The sequence below is a fragment of the Streptopelia decaocto genome (assembly GCF_964273445.1).
Source record: "Streptopelia decaocto genome assembly, chromosome: 23".
Taxonomy (NCBI): Eukaryota; Metazoa; Chordata; class Aves; order Columbiformes; family Columbidae; genus Streptopelia; species Streptopelia decaocto.
The window spans coordinates 4,131,929-4,147,208 of NC_138678.1; the positions used below are offsets into that span (position 1 = coordinate 4,131,929).

Below are 15,280 nucleotides of genomic sequence, written 5' to 3' on the forward strand. Positions count from 1 at the left end.
CCAAGTTGTCCCAACACAGTTCTGGGGCAAGAGATTTATTTTTCTGGGATCAGCTACTGCACAGGATTTTGTGTACATCCATGTGAAAGTCATTCAGTGGTTCATCAGAGACCACAGAACTAAAGCTGGAGGAGACGCTGCTGTTGCTGATATAAAGTCAGAGGGAACTGCAAACATACCAGTGCCAACGCCTAAACTGCAAGAGAAAGAAGGTCCAACACAGACTTTTAAAAGTGTTTATTGATGGTTATTAGATGGAATGATGGCGCAATAGTGCAAACCACTGTGCAACTGGGAGAACACGCTCCCTTCCCAGCTTTCACATTTACTTTATGATACAGGAGACATGGAATAAGGATTAAATACAAAATGGGTCAGTCTGCTGTGTTTACTGCGCTCCATTGGGCTTTGGACAGGTTACTGTTCCCTCAGTGCATGTCAGTTCAGAGCTACATGGAAGCAGGAGTGGCTGCTACATTCTGCCCAGCTCTACCAGCGAGACAGTTCCAACCACCCCTCTTGAATTTGCACACACATCCTCAGCCTGAGAACCTGGCACTTGGCTCAGCCAGTTCCTGCACTTTCTGTTTCACAGAGAATGGAAAATACCAGATGTTCACAAGCCATATGTAATATTTACTAGTACACACTACAGTAGAGCTTCAAAAGTACTTCTTCAGAAGCAAGACTTCAGCTAGGACTCACCTATCTCGCTAGCTTGTAAACTTAGGTGCCCACTTCCTCATCTCGCCATGATTTTCTCCCTGGAAGCTTCTAGAAACAACTAGGAGAAAGCAGCTAAACTCTGTATTTCTAGGGCTTGAGAGCCAGCATTGGAAGAGATTATTTGTCCAATAATAAACCACCAGCTAGTTTCTCTAAGGAAGCTGCATTCTTAAATTATAAGTCAAAGAACATCCTGTCTCAAATGGTACATTTTGGAAAACAAACAACCCCACCACACTCAAAAATTAAACACAGTTACACATCTCAAGGCTGAACTGACCAGCACATAGTGGTTCCAACCATCACCGTGCGTACTTCTCCTTGCTTTCCAATTCTGTAACATCACCTTTCTGTCCAAGAGAATCGAGAACCACAGCCACTTGGAGATAATAAAACCATGGGGCAGATACTGGAGACTTTAGAAACTGCTGGATTCAGGCAATGTGAATCGGTGCTGTGCCCTCTTTGAATGCCACTCTTATTCCAGTCCAACAAAGTTACCGATAAATATAACAAGCTAAAGTTGTGCCATTTGTCATAAACAAGACATCTCCAATTATGCATCACACTTCAGCATACAGTTGGGACAGGGAATAATACATTACAGAAAGCAAACCCACAAGATTTTAGTTACATAAAACAATATAATCTGTAAATAAACTGATAAATACTGTCTCCATGGTTCACTAATTCCAAATACTAGTTATCTGCACATTAGTTGCTAATATCTATCACTAGAAGTAGTTCCAGCTTGTGCTCTCTCAGGGTGGTCAATTCATTTGAGACTAGTCAGCCTGTTCACTCTGAGGGGAAAAAACCTCAGCCATGAGACTAAGTTCCATGGGAAGGCTTCGTCGCCAGCCAGATAATGAGTCCTATGATTAGAGAAGCCACAGCAAGGCCAAGAATCAGGATACACATCTTCTTACGGGACTTTTTCTAATAAAAGAAGAAAAAAAAGCCACTGATACCAGGAAGAGATGACAAGAGGAAAAAGCATGTCTACCAGTTACTAACTGTGGTGAACTAGAGCACTCGACACCCGTACTTACTCAAGAGAAGTAACCAGTGCGTGATCCTACAGATAAAGGTGTTTAGTTTTGGGAGCACAGAGGTCTAAGAAATGAAGTTAAGTCCAAATGTGACAAGTTTTGCTTCTCTTAAGGAAAATGCAAGCTCTGCTTCAAGCTGGCTACAGAAAGAGGACTTGACAACATCTACCACGTGCTTTCACCCCAATGGACATCACCGTGGCTTCAAAGGAAAGCCAAACACCTCTTTGTGATTTAGATTTTCCAGTTAAGACGAATTAAACTGCTAAGCAGTTCTCCGGTACAGTCTCCCCTTGGCCAGTTGGGGTTGGTGTGGAAATAGTATTGCATTTCTACAGTTTAAATTATTTAATATACAGTCACTGTACTTGGATTTTACAACTTCAATCATTTTATTAATCATAGGAAACTCCAGTCTGTCCATATGCCTACAGTCTGTTTATGTCCATAGATACCAAGTTTGAGGACAGTTATACATAACCACATCTCCATCCAGCACAAGCTGTTTTTAATGACTTGGTTTGTGTGCCGCAGTCCTTGGTATGTGTCTTGTTACCCCTGTTCCATTATTGCTCAACCGCACATTGACAATAACGTAAGCACGCAGAATTTACCTGATAATAGGCAGCTCTCTGTAGCTGCTCGCTGGCTCTTTCCACGTGGACTTCTGCACTTTCCACATTTGCCTCTATGCTATCTACGGGAAAATAAGAGAACTCATTGTAAAATATCTACGAGCTTCAGTGTTTAAAAAGAAAAATCTGAAATACGATACTTTTATTACAAAATACTGGAAAATGTAAACTATGTAGGCAAAATATGTAACTGAACTAAAAAGAAACTTCCTGTTATCCAAACACACTTACCAATCATATCTCCTTGGTCATGAATCATCATGGCTAAATCCTTAAATATCTGATTGACATCCAGAATGTCTGCCTGAAGACAACAGTTCGACAAGTTATAGCAAACACCGGTTACAATCTTTCTAAGCCTCATTCTTGGCAGTGATTCCGACCATTGCTCAGAATGTCAGAGCAGATCCCATCGTTCACTGACTGAGGTGACTTGATGCTGCTGCCTATGGAACTTGGGGTTAATCCAGGAGCCTCCAGTGCTCCCGCTACTCAGTATTTGTGTCATCACTCTGGCAATTGCCACAGTACGGAACTGAGATGGGCACTGTGACATGAGCTCCCCCTACCATCTCTGAAGGACCACCAGTCAACACCAAAGGAAAATATACCTAATGTCCTTCAACAGGAGCAGGGAGATTGATCTCGGCATCAATCCTCTCTATGAGGAACTCTGCTCCTCCACCTGCAGATCTCCTCAGCCCAGCCCATTAGTTAGCACTGCACGACTTCTTTGGTTTATCTCCCAATACTGTTAACTGTGCAGGATCTACTGGTCACCTCTAATTGCCTGATTGCTGTTTCTCTTTCTTTAATGAGTTCAAGGTCCTGTTCAGTTATTGCCACATCATCTTCCTGAGACTGCATTTGATTCCAATCTTCACCACTGCAAAGAGACAGAAAGCAAGCACAGTTCTTTCTCCCAGTACAGCTACTTCCACAGACCCTGGCCCAAGTTACAAAAGCTTTAGTTACGCATAGTTAGAACTATACATCAAGAGTACAAGAAGCTGTTACCTATCAAATGAAACAAGCTGTTCTTCTCTGAACCGATCATCAGCCTGGAAGAGAAAAATGAGTTATTAGTCTTGCAGGCTACCAGGACCGCTTGCAAAATCAACAGGAGTATCTTAAGACAAAGGCATCCATTGTCCAGAGAGCTCTTTGAGAACGCCACTGTCACTTCAACTTTCAGATTTAACTTCGGTTAATCAAGATTAGATTGAGATTCCTCTTTAGATTTTAGATTCAGATTGTCTCCGCAAATCAGAGGCAACCGAGAGATCAAAAGCAGCTAGTCCGTTTACTCAGATTAGCTGTCATCGTTTGGCACTTCCTTTCTCAACATGTAATAAAACCTTAGAGCATAATCCAACTGATACATGTGTGCTCTTGTTAATTAAGCCTGCACACTTAACACAAAGCCCCAAGGCATGGGGAGAAAAATGCTTTTGCTGGCCTCTTTATTAGGGATTCTTAGTAGCCACAGGAGTTTGTCAAAACGTAATACGAAGAAGGTTTGAATGTACACTGGAGATATTAGCAGGACAGAAACTATAAGAAAATAAGGAAACATAGAGTGAAATTTAAGATGTGATTTAAGGTGTGGTAAGCAGCCAACTGACCAATTTACAGCCTAGGGCTGACATCAAGCAAAGAGCAGCCTGCAATACTTTGCTGTTAACTACACTTTGCCTCCCCATCTCATCCTCCATAATATTCGCAACTACCAGGATTCGTTCCCTCCTCTACTAACATTGACAAGGAGGACACTGAAATGAGTGCCTGGTGCTTACAACATCTGCAATGACAAAACTAACGCACCGAGGCCTTGTCTGCACTCAGTGATGTGTCAGCGGACGGCTATGAAGCTGGTAGACAAGGGCAAGGGCTCTCAGAAGACTTGTAGATCACTACAGCAACACAAAATTCCTGTAAATACTCACAGAGATCCGGGAGCCAGCTCTCGCCCTGGCTACAGTCTCTTTTTCCTTCTCTGACACTCGCCTCTGTACTGCCTGGAAGTTATTTAAGGCCGCAGAGAAGTCATTCATTAAACGTTCTTTCTGAAGCCTCTGTTGGCGCTGAAGAATTGAAGCAAAAACAAGTGTTCAGATATTGCCAGTCATGATAATGTAACTGTCAAACTTTCAAAACAAACCCCATCATCATCATCACAACAACAAATGCTGGCATGCAAGTGATCTTCTGGATCCAGCATTCTGAGGCACTGCAGAGAACAAAAAGCCCAACATATATTCTAAGTCTAAGCTAGTTTCATGAAATGAGTGATTTAAAAACACATACAGACCTGCTCAGATGCAGACAGAGGAAGCGGTAGAGACCCCAGCTCCTTTAGATATTCATTTGTCTCTTTGGCAAGGCGGTTTGCAGAATGCTGTAGCTGTTGTCTGAAATCAAAGTTCAAAAGCAGTTACACAAGCTTCTACCTAAAAAACAGTCTGTGAGCATTTCAGTTTTGAAAATAATCACCATGTAGGGGTTCTGAGATCACACATCTTCATGGTGGGGGTTTTTTCACCCTAGTGGAACAGAGGTGTACTCTCAGCTTTTATCATTGACTTGACTCTGAACTTACTTTCAAGTTTTAAGACTCCAGAAATTACTCTTATCATAACTTGCTGTTTATACTTCACAAGTTTGTAAAAGCGGCACAGACAGACAGACAAACAGACTCCTTGTTCAGTCTCTAGCAGTCAGTTTGGACTGCGCCTGTTTAAATGTCTTCTAGATCATTCCCCACTAGCATACGATTTTTTTGAAATTACATGTGGCATTTTGGCTGCCATACAGGATTGCTAATCTTCCTAGCACGTAAATCCACCTGTACTACAAGCTACTTTTTCATCAATTATGGGTCTTCTTGCTATTTTTCCTTATTGCTCTTATGTGAGGAACAAGCACCTACAGACAGAAGGAAAGAGAACCCCGACAAACATCAGCCCATTTAATACTTACAGGTTCTCCTGAAGCTTGCTGGAATCCTGCTTGGTTCCCAGCTGGCTCATCAAATTCTTTATTTGAGCGGCTGAAGATAAAAAGATCACAAGATGAGTTCGTAAGACAAGTTCTAATGTATTTTACTCCTTCTTGGATGCATTCTAGCATGACAACCATATGACCAAGAAACTGCAACGCCATTTACTTAACGACAATCTGTTCAGCAGCAGAACGCTTCCTGCGGAACTCTGCCAGCACATTCAAGAGGAAACAAGCAGGTCAACATCAGTCGTCAGAAATTCCTGCGCCAGCAGCTCCTCCCAGGTCCCCCACACAAGGCGGGGTGACAACCTTCGCTCGCTGATTCCACTCGGGCACCTCACTGAAGGCAGCTCAAGGCGAGCAGAAGCCGCGCTCTTGCCATGGGGACAGAGGGTTTCAGTTCTGCTGGGGAATCCCAGAATCACAGCCTGGTTGGGGTTAAGGGACCTCTGGAGATCATCCAGTCCAACCCCTGCTCACGCAGGGTCACTGAGCAGATCACACAGGATCCCAGGGGTTTGAATGTCTCAGAGGAGACTCCACACCCGCTCTGGGCAGCCTGGGCCAGGCTCCGGCACCTCCCAGCAAACAAGTTTCTGCTCATGTTCAGATGGACCCTCCTGTGTTTCAGTCTGTGCCCGTTGCCCCTCACCCTGGCGTTGGGCACCACTGAGCAGAGTCTGGTCCATCCTCTGACACCCACCCTGAGATATTGATCAGCATAAATAAGGTTCCTCTCAGCTTTTCTTCTCCAGCTGAACAGCCTCTCAGTGTCTCCTCATCACAAAGATGCTCCAGACCCCTCAGCATCTCTGTGTCCCCCCCGGACTCTCTCCAGTGATTCCTTGTCCTTCTTACACTGGGGAGCCCAGAACTGGCCCCAGAACTGCAGAAGTGGCCTCCCCAGGCAGAGCAGAGGGGGAGGATTCACCCCCCTGACCTGCTGCCCACACTCTTCCTCACGCACCCCAGGCACCATTGGCCTCTTGGCGACAAGGGCACACTGCTGGTTCATGGCCAACCTGTTGTCCGCCAGAACTCCCAAGTGAAATGGTAAAAATGACATAAACACCGCATGGGAACTGACAGCAGCGCATATTTCACCCAGGCCAGGGGCGGCGGACCAGCTGTTAATTACAGCGCGGGGTTGCGCGGCCGCGGGGAAGTGGGGCCCGCACCCCGGGAGGCCCCGGCCCGCCCGGCACCTCCCGCCCCACCCCGGCGAGGCGGCCGCTCCCCACGGGCTCCGCCGGGCCGGGCTGCCCCTTCCCGCCCGGCCCCGGCCGCACTCACTGTACTGCGCGATGCGCTGCACGTTGGCGCTGCATGTCTGGATGATGCCGCCGAAGTCCCTCGGCGGCGGCGCCGCGGGGCGGTGCGGGTCCAGCGGCCCGTACGACATGGCCGGGGCGGGAGGGAGCGCGGCTCCGCCGGGCCGGCTGACAGCGCCCGCCGCTCTGTGCGCATGCGCGGCCGCCAGGCGCTGCTGACGGAACGTCCGCATATGCGCGGGGCGCGGCCGGCGGCGCCTGCGCGCTAGAGGGCGGTGAGGCCGCGGGGCGCCATGGCAACGGGGCGCCATGGCAACGGAGCCGCGTCTGGCGCTGGAGGGACCCACAGGACCATGGAGTCCAGCTCCTGTCCCTGCACAGGACACCCCGCAGGTCACACCGTGTGTCTGAGGACGTTGTCCAGTCTCTTCTTGAACACTGTCAGGCTTGGGGCTGTGACACCCCCCTAGGGAGGAAGATTTCCAGGGTCCTGGCTCCTCGCTCTGATTTCTGTGGGTGCGAAACGTGAAGATGTCGCTGCTGTGACACATAGCCCACGCATCCTCCCGTGTCTGGAAAGGAGGAAGGAAGAGACCAGCACCAGCTTCCGAACAGTGACCCCAGTAGCGTGAAAACCAGGACTCGCACCCAGCACCCCCGGCCTCAGCGCTGCGGTTCTCGCCCGGTGCCACCGGGTGGCACCAGCGCCACGTGGGACACCCTGGGTGGCCCTGGGTGCCGGGGGACTGGGGACCCTTCCTGCCTTCCCTGCCCCTCTCTGACCACTACGGCTGCTTAGTGGCGATGCTGTCACCACTGATGTCCCCTGAGCAATCACAGCCCCCAGCACCCAGCACCTCGTGCAGAGACACTATAGAATCATGGGATCATTTAGGTTGGAAGAGACCCTCAATATCATCAAGTCCAACCATAAGCTAATTCTAGCACTAACCCATGTCCCTGAGAACCTCATGTCCGTCTGTCCAGCCCTCCAGGGCTGGTGACTCCAGCACTGCCCTGGGCAGCCTGTTCCAATGCCCCACAGCCCTTTGGGGAAGAAATTGTTCCTAAATCCAACCTCAGCCTCCCCTGGCGCCACCTGAGGCCGTTTCCTCTGCTCCTGGCGCTTGTTCCTGGGGAGCAGAGCCCGACCCCCCTGGCTCCAAGCTCCTTTCAGGCAGTTCGGAGATCAGAAGGTCTCCCCTCAGCTCCTGTTCTCCAGCTGAACCCCCAGGTCCCTCAGCCGCTCCCATCACACTTGTGCTCCAGCCCCTCACCATCTCCGTTCCCTTCTCTCCACTCGCTCCAGCACCTCAAGGCCTTTCTTGGTGTGAGGGGCCCAAACCCGTGCTGGGATGGGGAGCAAAGGCTCCTCGCAGCGTGTCCCCGCTCTGCTCTGCTTTACACTGGCTCCCACAAAGAGCTGAGTTTCAGGCCGTGGTGTGGAAGTGGACCCAGCTATCCATAGTGCTTTGTCTCCCCTTCATCCTACAGATGGAAAAAGCCTTCTGTCCCACTTCCAGCCCCTTTCCACCAGGCATCGAAATAGCCTCCAGTCCTCAGAGATAAAGAGGAAAGATAAAAACAGGGTGTGCTTTCCAGAAAGTACCAGGATCCCAGAAACTGTGTCTTTATTAGAATCGTCTGAGAGCTATTTTGACTTAAACTGAGTCCTTAAAGAAGTTCTCATCTGGTGCCTCTGGGCTGATGATGTACAAGCTGCAGCGAACGCTTCTGTGCAGGACGTGAACTGGGTCCCCTGCCGCGTCCCCGGCAGGCCGAGGGGACCCCGGTGGCCATCGCGCCCTGAATGCCTGAGCTTGCCGAGCACACGGAGGCAGATGCAGGGTTTTGCATACTGAGAACATAAGGAGGGCTTTTCTGAGCTCCACAAGCTGCTTATTCTTTACAGCGTACTGACACCAGAACGGAAAGTGCCTTTTCCTGAAACTGGCTATTTATAAACAGCCTGCTGTGCTGAGCCTTTGCTTGCGAGGGGGCAGGGACTCTTGCAGCTTTTCTTTCTCTGCCTTGAGTTCACCCAGCGATCCTCCAGACAGGAGTGAACAGGGCAGATCTTGCTGACCATCTGCTGGGGGAACGCTGCAGCACCGGCAGCTTTTAATAAGAGTTACCAAACTCCAGTATCAGCCCTAAACGCTTTGCCTGTGCAGCCGGTGCTGTTCACAGCGCTGGACTGTTGCAAAGGCTTTGTGGGAGAAATTAGTAATTTGTAGCAGTCGTGCTTTTAATGCATGAAACAGTTGTGCCTGTCCAAAGGGCCCGATCCCTGCGGTGTACGGGCTGAAATCAGCAGCAGTTTTAGCTTTATCTTTCCAAGCTGTTGAGCAGCGCAGTGTTCTCTGCATGCACACACTTGAGGTGGGATTTGTCTGCTCTGAGATGTCTGAAACGTATCCTCTAAGCCCTAGCTAACTTTCCTTCCTTATCAAAGCAGAGAAATAGGAACCTTCAGATCTCATTTCCTTGAGATGCCTTTCTTAGTATTTTCCCTGGCTTAATTGTGTAGGGATGCTGGGCAACACTCTGCCTGCCTCCCCCTGGTTTGTCCAGCAGACCAGAGGGTCTGGGGCAGCGCTCAGCTCTCTTCCTCCAGGGCCGCTAGAATCCTCTTCTGACCCCACCAAAAACTCCAAGGAAGCGAGGACTAGGTCTAGGTATTAGAACGACTGCTCCTTCCCTGACCCAGCTGTGCCCCCTTTGCAAACAGGGTTTGCTCTTGGCACTGCTCACAGGGCAGCACTGAAGTGTCACCCAGATTTCCCCACCTGTAGTGATGTGGCACCTTTTGGTTGTGGCTCTTAGTAGCCTGGCATGGAAGAGCAGGTGCTTAGCAAAACAGCGCACAGGGCTTTGGTCAAGAGTGAATGAATGAAATAGAACCCTCTGTCCCCTTCTGTTTGTCCTGGTGCTGTCGGAGAAAGCGAGGGGGGTACAGAGGGATGAGGAGAGGATGGGGCGGACTGCGCAGCTCTCCGGCCAGGCAGAGAAAGGCAGGTTTCCGTGTGCTCTACACCCCAAGCACAGCTGCAGTGCTGAGGATGGACATGTGGCTCAGAGCCAACACAGTGGGAAAAGAGCAGGAAAGTGTCGGACGTCTCTTCACCCCTTCTACTTCAGTGGTCACGAGTAGGTCATGGACTTTTATAGCAGGCTGAACTCGCAGAATTCACTGGAAATGTGAACTCAGGGATATTTCTGGCAAATCTGGAAAGGAAATAATCTTCTGTCGGGAGGCTGCAGGATGCAGCACAGCCCCCTGCACCCTGCACGGTCCCAGTGGTTCTGAGCTGCGCATATACAACTGACAACAGGACTTGGCTGACTTGTTGAAACTTTTATAACTCACTATAATGCCCTGCAATCAACTGTCTTTTGTATTGACCGTTGAAACAGGAAAAGCAGGACTTGGTCCATACCTTGGTGTAGCAATTATGAAGCAACCTAACGGCACACTGTAACCAGCATCTGAAAATGATGAGTGTTGTAATGCGCCATAAAGGCTGGTGGAGATGGTGCAGGAGGAGGACACCCCACTTGGTCCCCAGTCCTGGGTGGCATGGGGGCACTTTAAACCCGTTAGGACAGACTGCCAAGCAAATCCTGACTGGGACCCCCAGTCACTCCACATCTCTGGTAACATCAGCTCCCCTGTTTCAACTTAAATCAACTGCCCCTTTCCCAGTGCACCGCACAGCCCTGCAAGAGGACGCACAGACATTTCCTCTGCCCCGCTTGCCAAGTGCTTTTACAGAGAAATGCGTTCCTGGGAAACCTCTGCAGAACGTTGACAGCCCTGCATCTGTGGGCTGGACGTAGCTCCCCACTCACAGCCGGAACACTGGAGGCCACAATGGTGTCACACAGCCTGCACCCCCACAACCAGCAGCCTAGAACACACCTGTTTATTTTGGGGCTCATCTACTTTAAGGAATAAATCCACTCGCCAGCTCCTCACTGCTTACCTACAACCTGCTGACCAAGCCATCTGCTGCTCTGCAGATGCACAGGGAAAGCAAAGCTCTTGCAGGTCTCGGACAGCCCGTCACTGTGGAGCTGACAGCCCAACCAGGGCTCCCCCACCGGCAACACCAGCTCTGCCGCCCACTTTTTGACCAGATCTCCAGATTGCACAGGTGTAACCACTGAAGGGACAGGACTTCAACAACTGCTCTTGAGTTGTGCGAGGAACAAGGCCGGGGATGCTGACAGGCAACCCGAAGTGTCTCAGAGTGATACAGACCCTCCAATACCAGCATCCACAGCCCTGCTGCTACAGGGCGGGAAAGGGACACATGGGAACATTCCTGAACTCTGCAAATGACTTGCTGGGAACCCTTTAGAAAGAAAAATCTAAGCTCTGGAGGAGCTGTCATGATTTTTGGAGCCTCTTTGGTGTAGAAAACTGCAGCAGAGAGCTCCCAGTAGAGCTACAGCATTAAACTAGAAACACAATCCTTACAACTCAGGTGTCAGGTGGGCGACACTGGTGACCGGGATCCACGGATCCCCAACGGGAGCGAAGCAAACCCTCGTCCCCGGTGCCTGACACCCCGCTGCAGCCGTGCCAGAGACGGGCGCTAAACAAACGCACACTGGAGATATTTCAGCTTTTATTTGCTAATTCATCTTGTACATTCTCCCTTGGTTGTTGAGTGACAGCTGCCAGGAGCCTCAGCAGCAGGGGGCAGCAGCAACTAGCACTTCAGAGCTTTCCACAGAGCCTGGAAACAAGAGACAGCAGAGGAAACAAAACCCCACCAGCTTTTACATGTAACCTTTTCTGAGTAAGGGAATTAGAAATCGAGTCATCTTTATCACATTCGGAAAGGTGTTGGATTTACAGCCCTGTGTGTTCAGCATACAGATCTCAGGTTGAAGTGACTATCTGCAGAGCACCTTGAAAACTATCCCCGGCTTTCTATTTTTGAAGCCAGAATCTTAAAGCTGCAGTACTCTCCATGCATCCTTCCCAGCAGTCCCGAAGCCAAATAACAAAAGAAGCCCTTGCAAATAAATAATAGGAAAAATAAATAAGATTAGATCTGGAATATACAGTTACATGGTCTTTATTTGGTTTCAGAGGTGGAAAAAAGTGAAGTTAGACTGCAGCTTTAAGCCTGAATCAGCCTCAAACACTTTGTGAATTTTACAGTTGATTAGCTGTACAGGTCGGAGATCCCAAGTTGCACAGAGATGAACATTCACGCACACGACACCCTTCCCCAAGGCATTACTTTATTTTGCTCAGCCAGCCAGAGAAGCTGCCCGAGGGGAAGTGCCCCCTTCCCCAGCTGAACCTATTTACTGTCACAGTAAAAAGTCCCAACAAATAGCAAACCCCACCCGCGTTTGCAAGGGGAAACTGGTTCAAGCCATGCATCAGGGAGACAATCCTCTCCCGGGGGATCCTTCAACTTTGCTGGCACCACAGAATCCTTGAGCAAATCCAGCTACCGGCAGGACCGCCAGCTGCCCATCTCCTCCTGCGCTCAGAGCCTGGTTGTGGAAAGTCCTAAGTCCATTATTTCTACTTAAGCCAGAAATCCTGTTAATGCCACTCAGAGGCAGCTCTACAGCAAGAGCTCTTGATCTGCTCTCTGTTTGGGGTACAACGCTCCCTCCCCAGGAACTCCAAATGGAAAACCACACAGAAGAGAAAAGCAATCCATTGCAAGTCGGTGTCCGATGATTGTCTCTTCGGGAGGTCAGGAATCCAGGACAGGGCAAGGCAGGGGAAGGGAGGAGGATGGCAGGTGGAGAAGGAAGTTAGAAACAAACTCCAAACCACCAAGACACAAGGAGGAGCTCAAAGCCCCTCAACAGCTGATGGCACTGGGTTGCTGTTTGCTAACAAAGTCTGAAATGAAGTCGAACTCGTTCTGTCCCAAGAATAGCTCTGGCAGCTCCTGAATCCGGTCCAACCCTAGTTCCAGGACAAGAGATGTCAAGACCTCCTCATCTATGAGATCAGTGTCCATAACGTTCAAGGTCAGCGCTGGTGAGGGCATGTGCTGCATGCCCGGGTGCTGGCTTGGCCCCACTCTGTACTGCTGGGCACCAGCGCCCATGGGCCCATTGCTCATTCCCAGCGGGTGAGCCTGGTACTGGGTGTTGAGTTTTTGTAGGTGCATGCTGGCCATTAGCTGCTGGGTGCCCACTGGCCCCATGTACTGCTGCTGCTGACTTGGACCATTGAACATCATCGCGTTCTGCATCTGGTGGTGGCCCATCTGTCCGCTGAGGTTGGGTCTTGGCCTCATCGCACCATCCATGCCAGCCGCTCCGTAGGGCATCATCTGACCGGCACCAGGCAGCGTCCTCAGCACATGCTGCCCGTGCTGCGGGGGGCCCTGCAGCCCGCTCACCCCCATGCGGTAGTTCTGCAGCCCGGTGCCACTGTGGCTCATGGACATCATCATGTGCTCAGCCATGGCTCCAGGCCCCTGCAAGGCGACACACGGCTCAGGGCAAGGCTCCCGGGGACAGCGCTGCTTCCCGCTCCCGTCCGAGGATCCCGAGCACCCCCCGCCGCCGCGCCGGCAGGAGCGCACCGCGCTGCACCCGCCCCGGGAGCCGCGCTGCCGCCCGTCCGCCCGTGGCTGCCGCACAAAGCCCAGCGCGGCGCGCCCCGCGGCGGCTCAGCGCTCCGGCCCGCGGCCGCCCCGGGGAGCCGGGCTGTGCCCGCGCGGGTACGCACCGATCCGGGGCTCCGGCGGGCAGCAGGTTCGGGCAGCAAGTCGGTTCAACCAGGAGCGTTGTACCCGCTCAGCTCGCTGTGTGCGGAGCGTCGCGCTCCCGGCACTTATAGAGACGCGGGCTGGGGCGGGCCGGGCGGGCCGGCCCCCCGGTGCCCATTGGAGCGGGCCCGGTGCTGCCCGGCCCTCGACGGGGCGGGCGGGCGGCACAAAGGCCGGGCCGCTTCCCGGGCTGGCCAGCTCCCTCCCGGCGTTACCGACCACGGCTCTGGTAATGACAGACAGATCTCTGCAGAATTGGAGCAGCCTGTTTCATGGAGTTTTATGTATTCTGCGCTTTGGTGATGCTCATGGACCCTGTTGAGCAGCAAGAGGTGATAACACAGTGTTTCAAAGGCTGCTGAATAAAGTGTTTGTTGCTAAATGTATTACACGAGGAATGAGGTCCTGTATGTGCTGTCCGGAAGGACTGAAGTTAGGGACAGACATCCTGGATGAGTGCCGAACCACACAACACTGACCTGAAGGGTTACTTGTCTGGAGTATCTTTATATCTAAACACCTCAAACCAGCTCCTCAGAGCCGATAATGCCCAGAAACCATCAGTTTCCAGACGTGAGGGATGGAAAATGTCCTCTCTTATCTGGACAGAATGCAAGACCATTAATTTCCAGGACATTCTGGGAGTTGCTTTTGTTTGTGCCACCTTCTGCCTTGCTAAGTGGCTGGGATGAGTTTCAGGTGTTGTTGGTGAGCCTCTAACTGATGAATCAGTTGGTTAATTGTTGAGTGTAATTACGTAATGATTGTTTTTTAACTCTAGAGATTTTGACAAATGCATTTTTTAGTGCTAATAAACACACGCTCACACACATATACCTGCCTGCCCGAGAGTTCACATGCAGACGCCACCCAGGCGAGGAACAAATACGAAGGGAGTGTCTGCCCTTGTCTTTGCAGACGCATCCAGCCCTACGAGCCTCTCGCAGTCGGAGGAGAGGTGTGGTGTGTAGCTCACACAGGGCAGGAATTCTTGGACAGGAGTAATATGGGCTCTCCACAGCCATGTGCGTTACACAAGCCCCCCAGGATGCTAAATGACCCACTATTTTGAAAACAAATTGGCAGGTGAGAGAGCACGCTTGCTGAACATGAGTGTGAAAGTCCCCTCTGCCTCTGCACTGGCTTATGTCCCTTCTGCTTTGGGAAGGGTAAGCTAGATCAGCATCTCATCCAGTTTGAAAAGAATTTGGCCAGAAATGGAGCTGTGTTGGCTGGGATCATCTGATCCGGCTTATGTTGTCCCCCAGACGTTTCACCAGCACAACCCAGGGTGTTTTGAGAGGAACCTGCAGAAGGAAGCGTGTGAGGCGATGGGAGGCATTGCGGTGGTGAGATGGGTCCACGGATCCACAGCCTCCGTGTTTGCCACGTTGTGTGCCATCAGCCTGTGCCCTGTGTCTTGAGGGCTTCCTGTTCTCAAACCACTAATATTTTATTTTACAGGGACCAGTGTGGGCTTATCTGCTCCATTTCACGCTGCCCAGCCAGTGGCCGGGGGAGCAGAGCTGGAAAAGGCTGACTGGTCCTGGCAACATTCCTCGTTTTGGCCCAGAACAAGCAGTGGTTCCTCGTCATGCTGAGGTCTCAAGTATTAAGGACCCAAACCGCTGCAGCTGTATTTACATACGCTGTGTATGACTCGGTCTAACCCCAGGTTTGCAGTGTCTCCACCTCCCCATGCGCTGCCATCTGTCATCAGCCCCCGGACAGACTGGCCTTTCTGGGAAAGCAGATAAACCGCCTGTGTATCGGATCCAGCCCCGGGGCTGTCAGTTGGTCAGCCCTGACTTAAGTCACAACACAAGCCACCT

At 50.9% G+C, this 15,280-nt stretch overlaps 2 protein-coding genes across 2 annotated transcripts; both read right to left on the reverse strand.

Moving 5' to 3' along the window:
- Nucleotides 1–221: 221 nt before the first annotated feature.
- Nucleotides 222–6,893, reverse strand: STX12 (syntaxin 12). The gene is made up of 9 exons (XM_082071544.1): nucleotides 6,710–6,893; nucleotides 5,393–5,462; nucleotides 4,725–4,824; nucleotides 4,360–4,497; nucleotides 3,431–3,474; nucleotides 3,194–3,299; nucleotides 2,645–2,717; nucleotides 2,393–2,475; nucleotides 222–1,665 (listed from the first exon to the last, which is right to left on the reverse strand). The coding sequence occupies exons 1-9, from the start codon at nucleotides 6,816–6,818 to the stop codon at nucleotides 1,558–1,560; spliced, it is 831 nt and encodes a 276-aa protein (XP_081927670.1). The 5' UTR covers nucleotides 6,819–6,893; the 3' UTR covers nucleotides 222–1,557.
- A 4,868-nt stretch (nucleotides 6,894–11,761) lies between these two features.
- On the reverse strand, nucleotides 11,762–13,501 carry CITED4 (Cbp/p300 interacting transactivator with Glu/Asp rich carboxy-terminal domain 4). Its single transcript, XM_082071579.1, has 2 exons — nucleotides 13,409–13,501; nucleotides 11,762–13,154 (listed from the first exon to the last, which is right to left on the reverse strand). The coding sequence occupies exon 2, from the start codon at nucleotides 13,140–13,142 to the stop codon at nucleotides 12,528–12,530; it is 615 nt and encodes a 204-aa protein (XP_081927705.1). The 5' UTR covers nucleotides 13,143–13,154; nucleotides 13,409–13,501; the 3' UTR covers nucleotides 11,762–12,527.
- Between the last annotated feature and the right edge of the window lie 1,779 nt (nucleotides 13,502–15,280).

Bases quoted from the DNA above. Each gene is read 5' to 3' on its own strand.
- STX12 (XM_082071544.1), bottom strand. From the start codon at position 6,818: ATGTCGTACGGGCCGCTGGACCCGCACCGCCCCGCGGCGCCGCCGCCG. The intron at 4,825-5,392 runs GTAAGTATTAAA...CTTTGATTTCAG, and splicing joins AGCAAGCTTCAGGAGAACCT to ACAACAGCTACAGCATTCTG. The intron at 4,498-4,724 runs GTCTGTATGTGT...TCAATTCTTCAG, and splicing joins CTCTGTCTGCATCTGAGCAG to CGCCAACAGAGGCTTCAGAA.
- CITED4 (XM_082071579.1), bottom strand. From the start codon at position 13,142: ATGGCTGAGCACATGATGATGTCCATGAGCCACAGTGGCACCGGGCTG.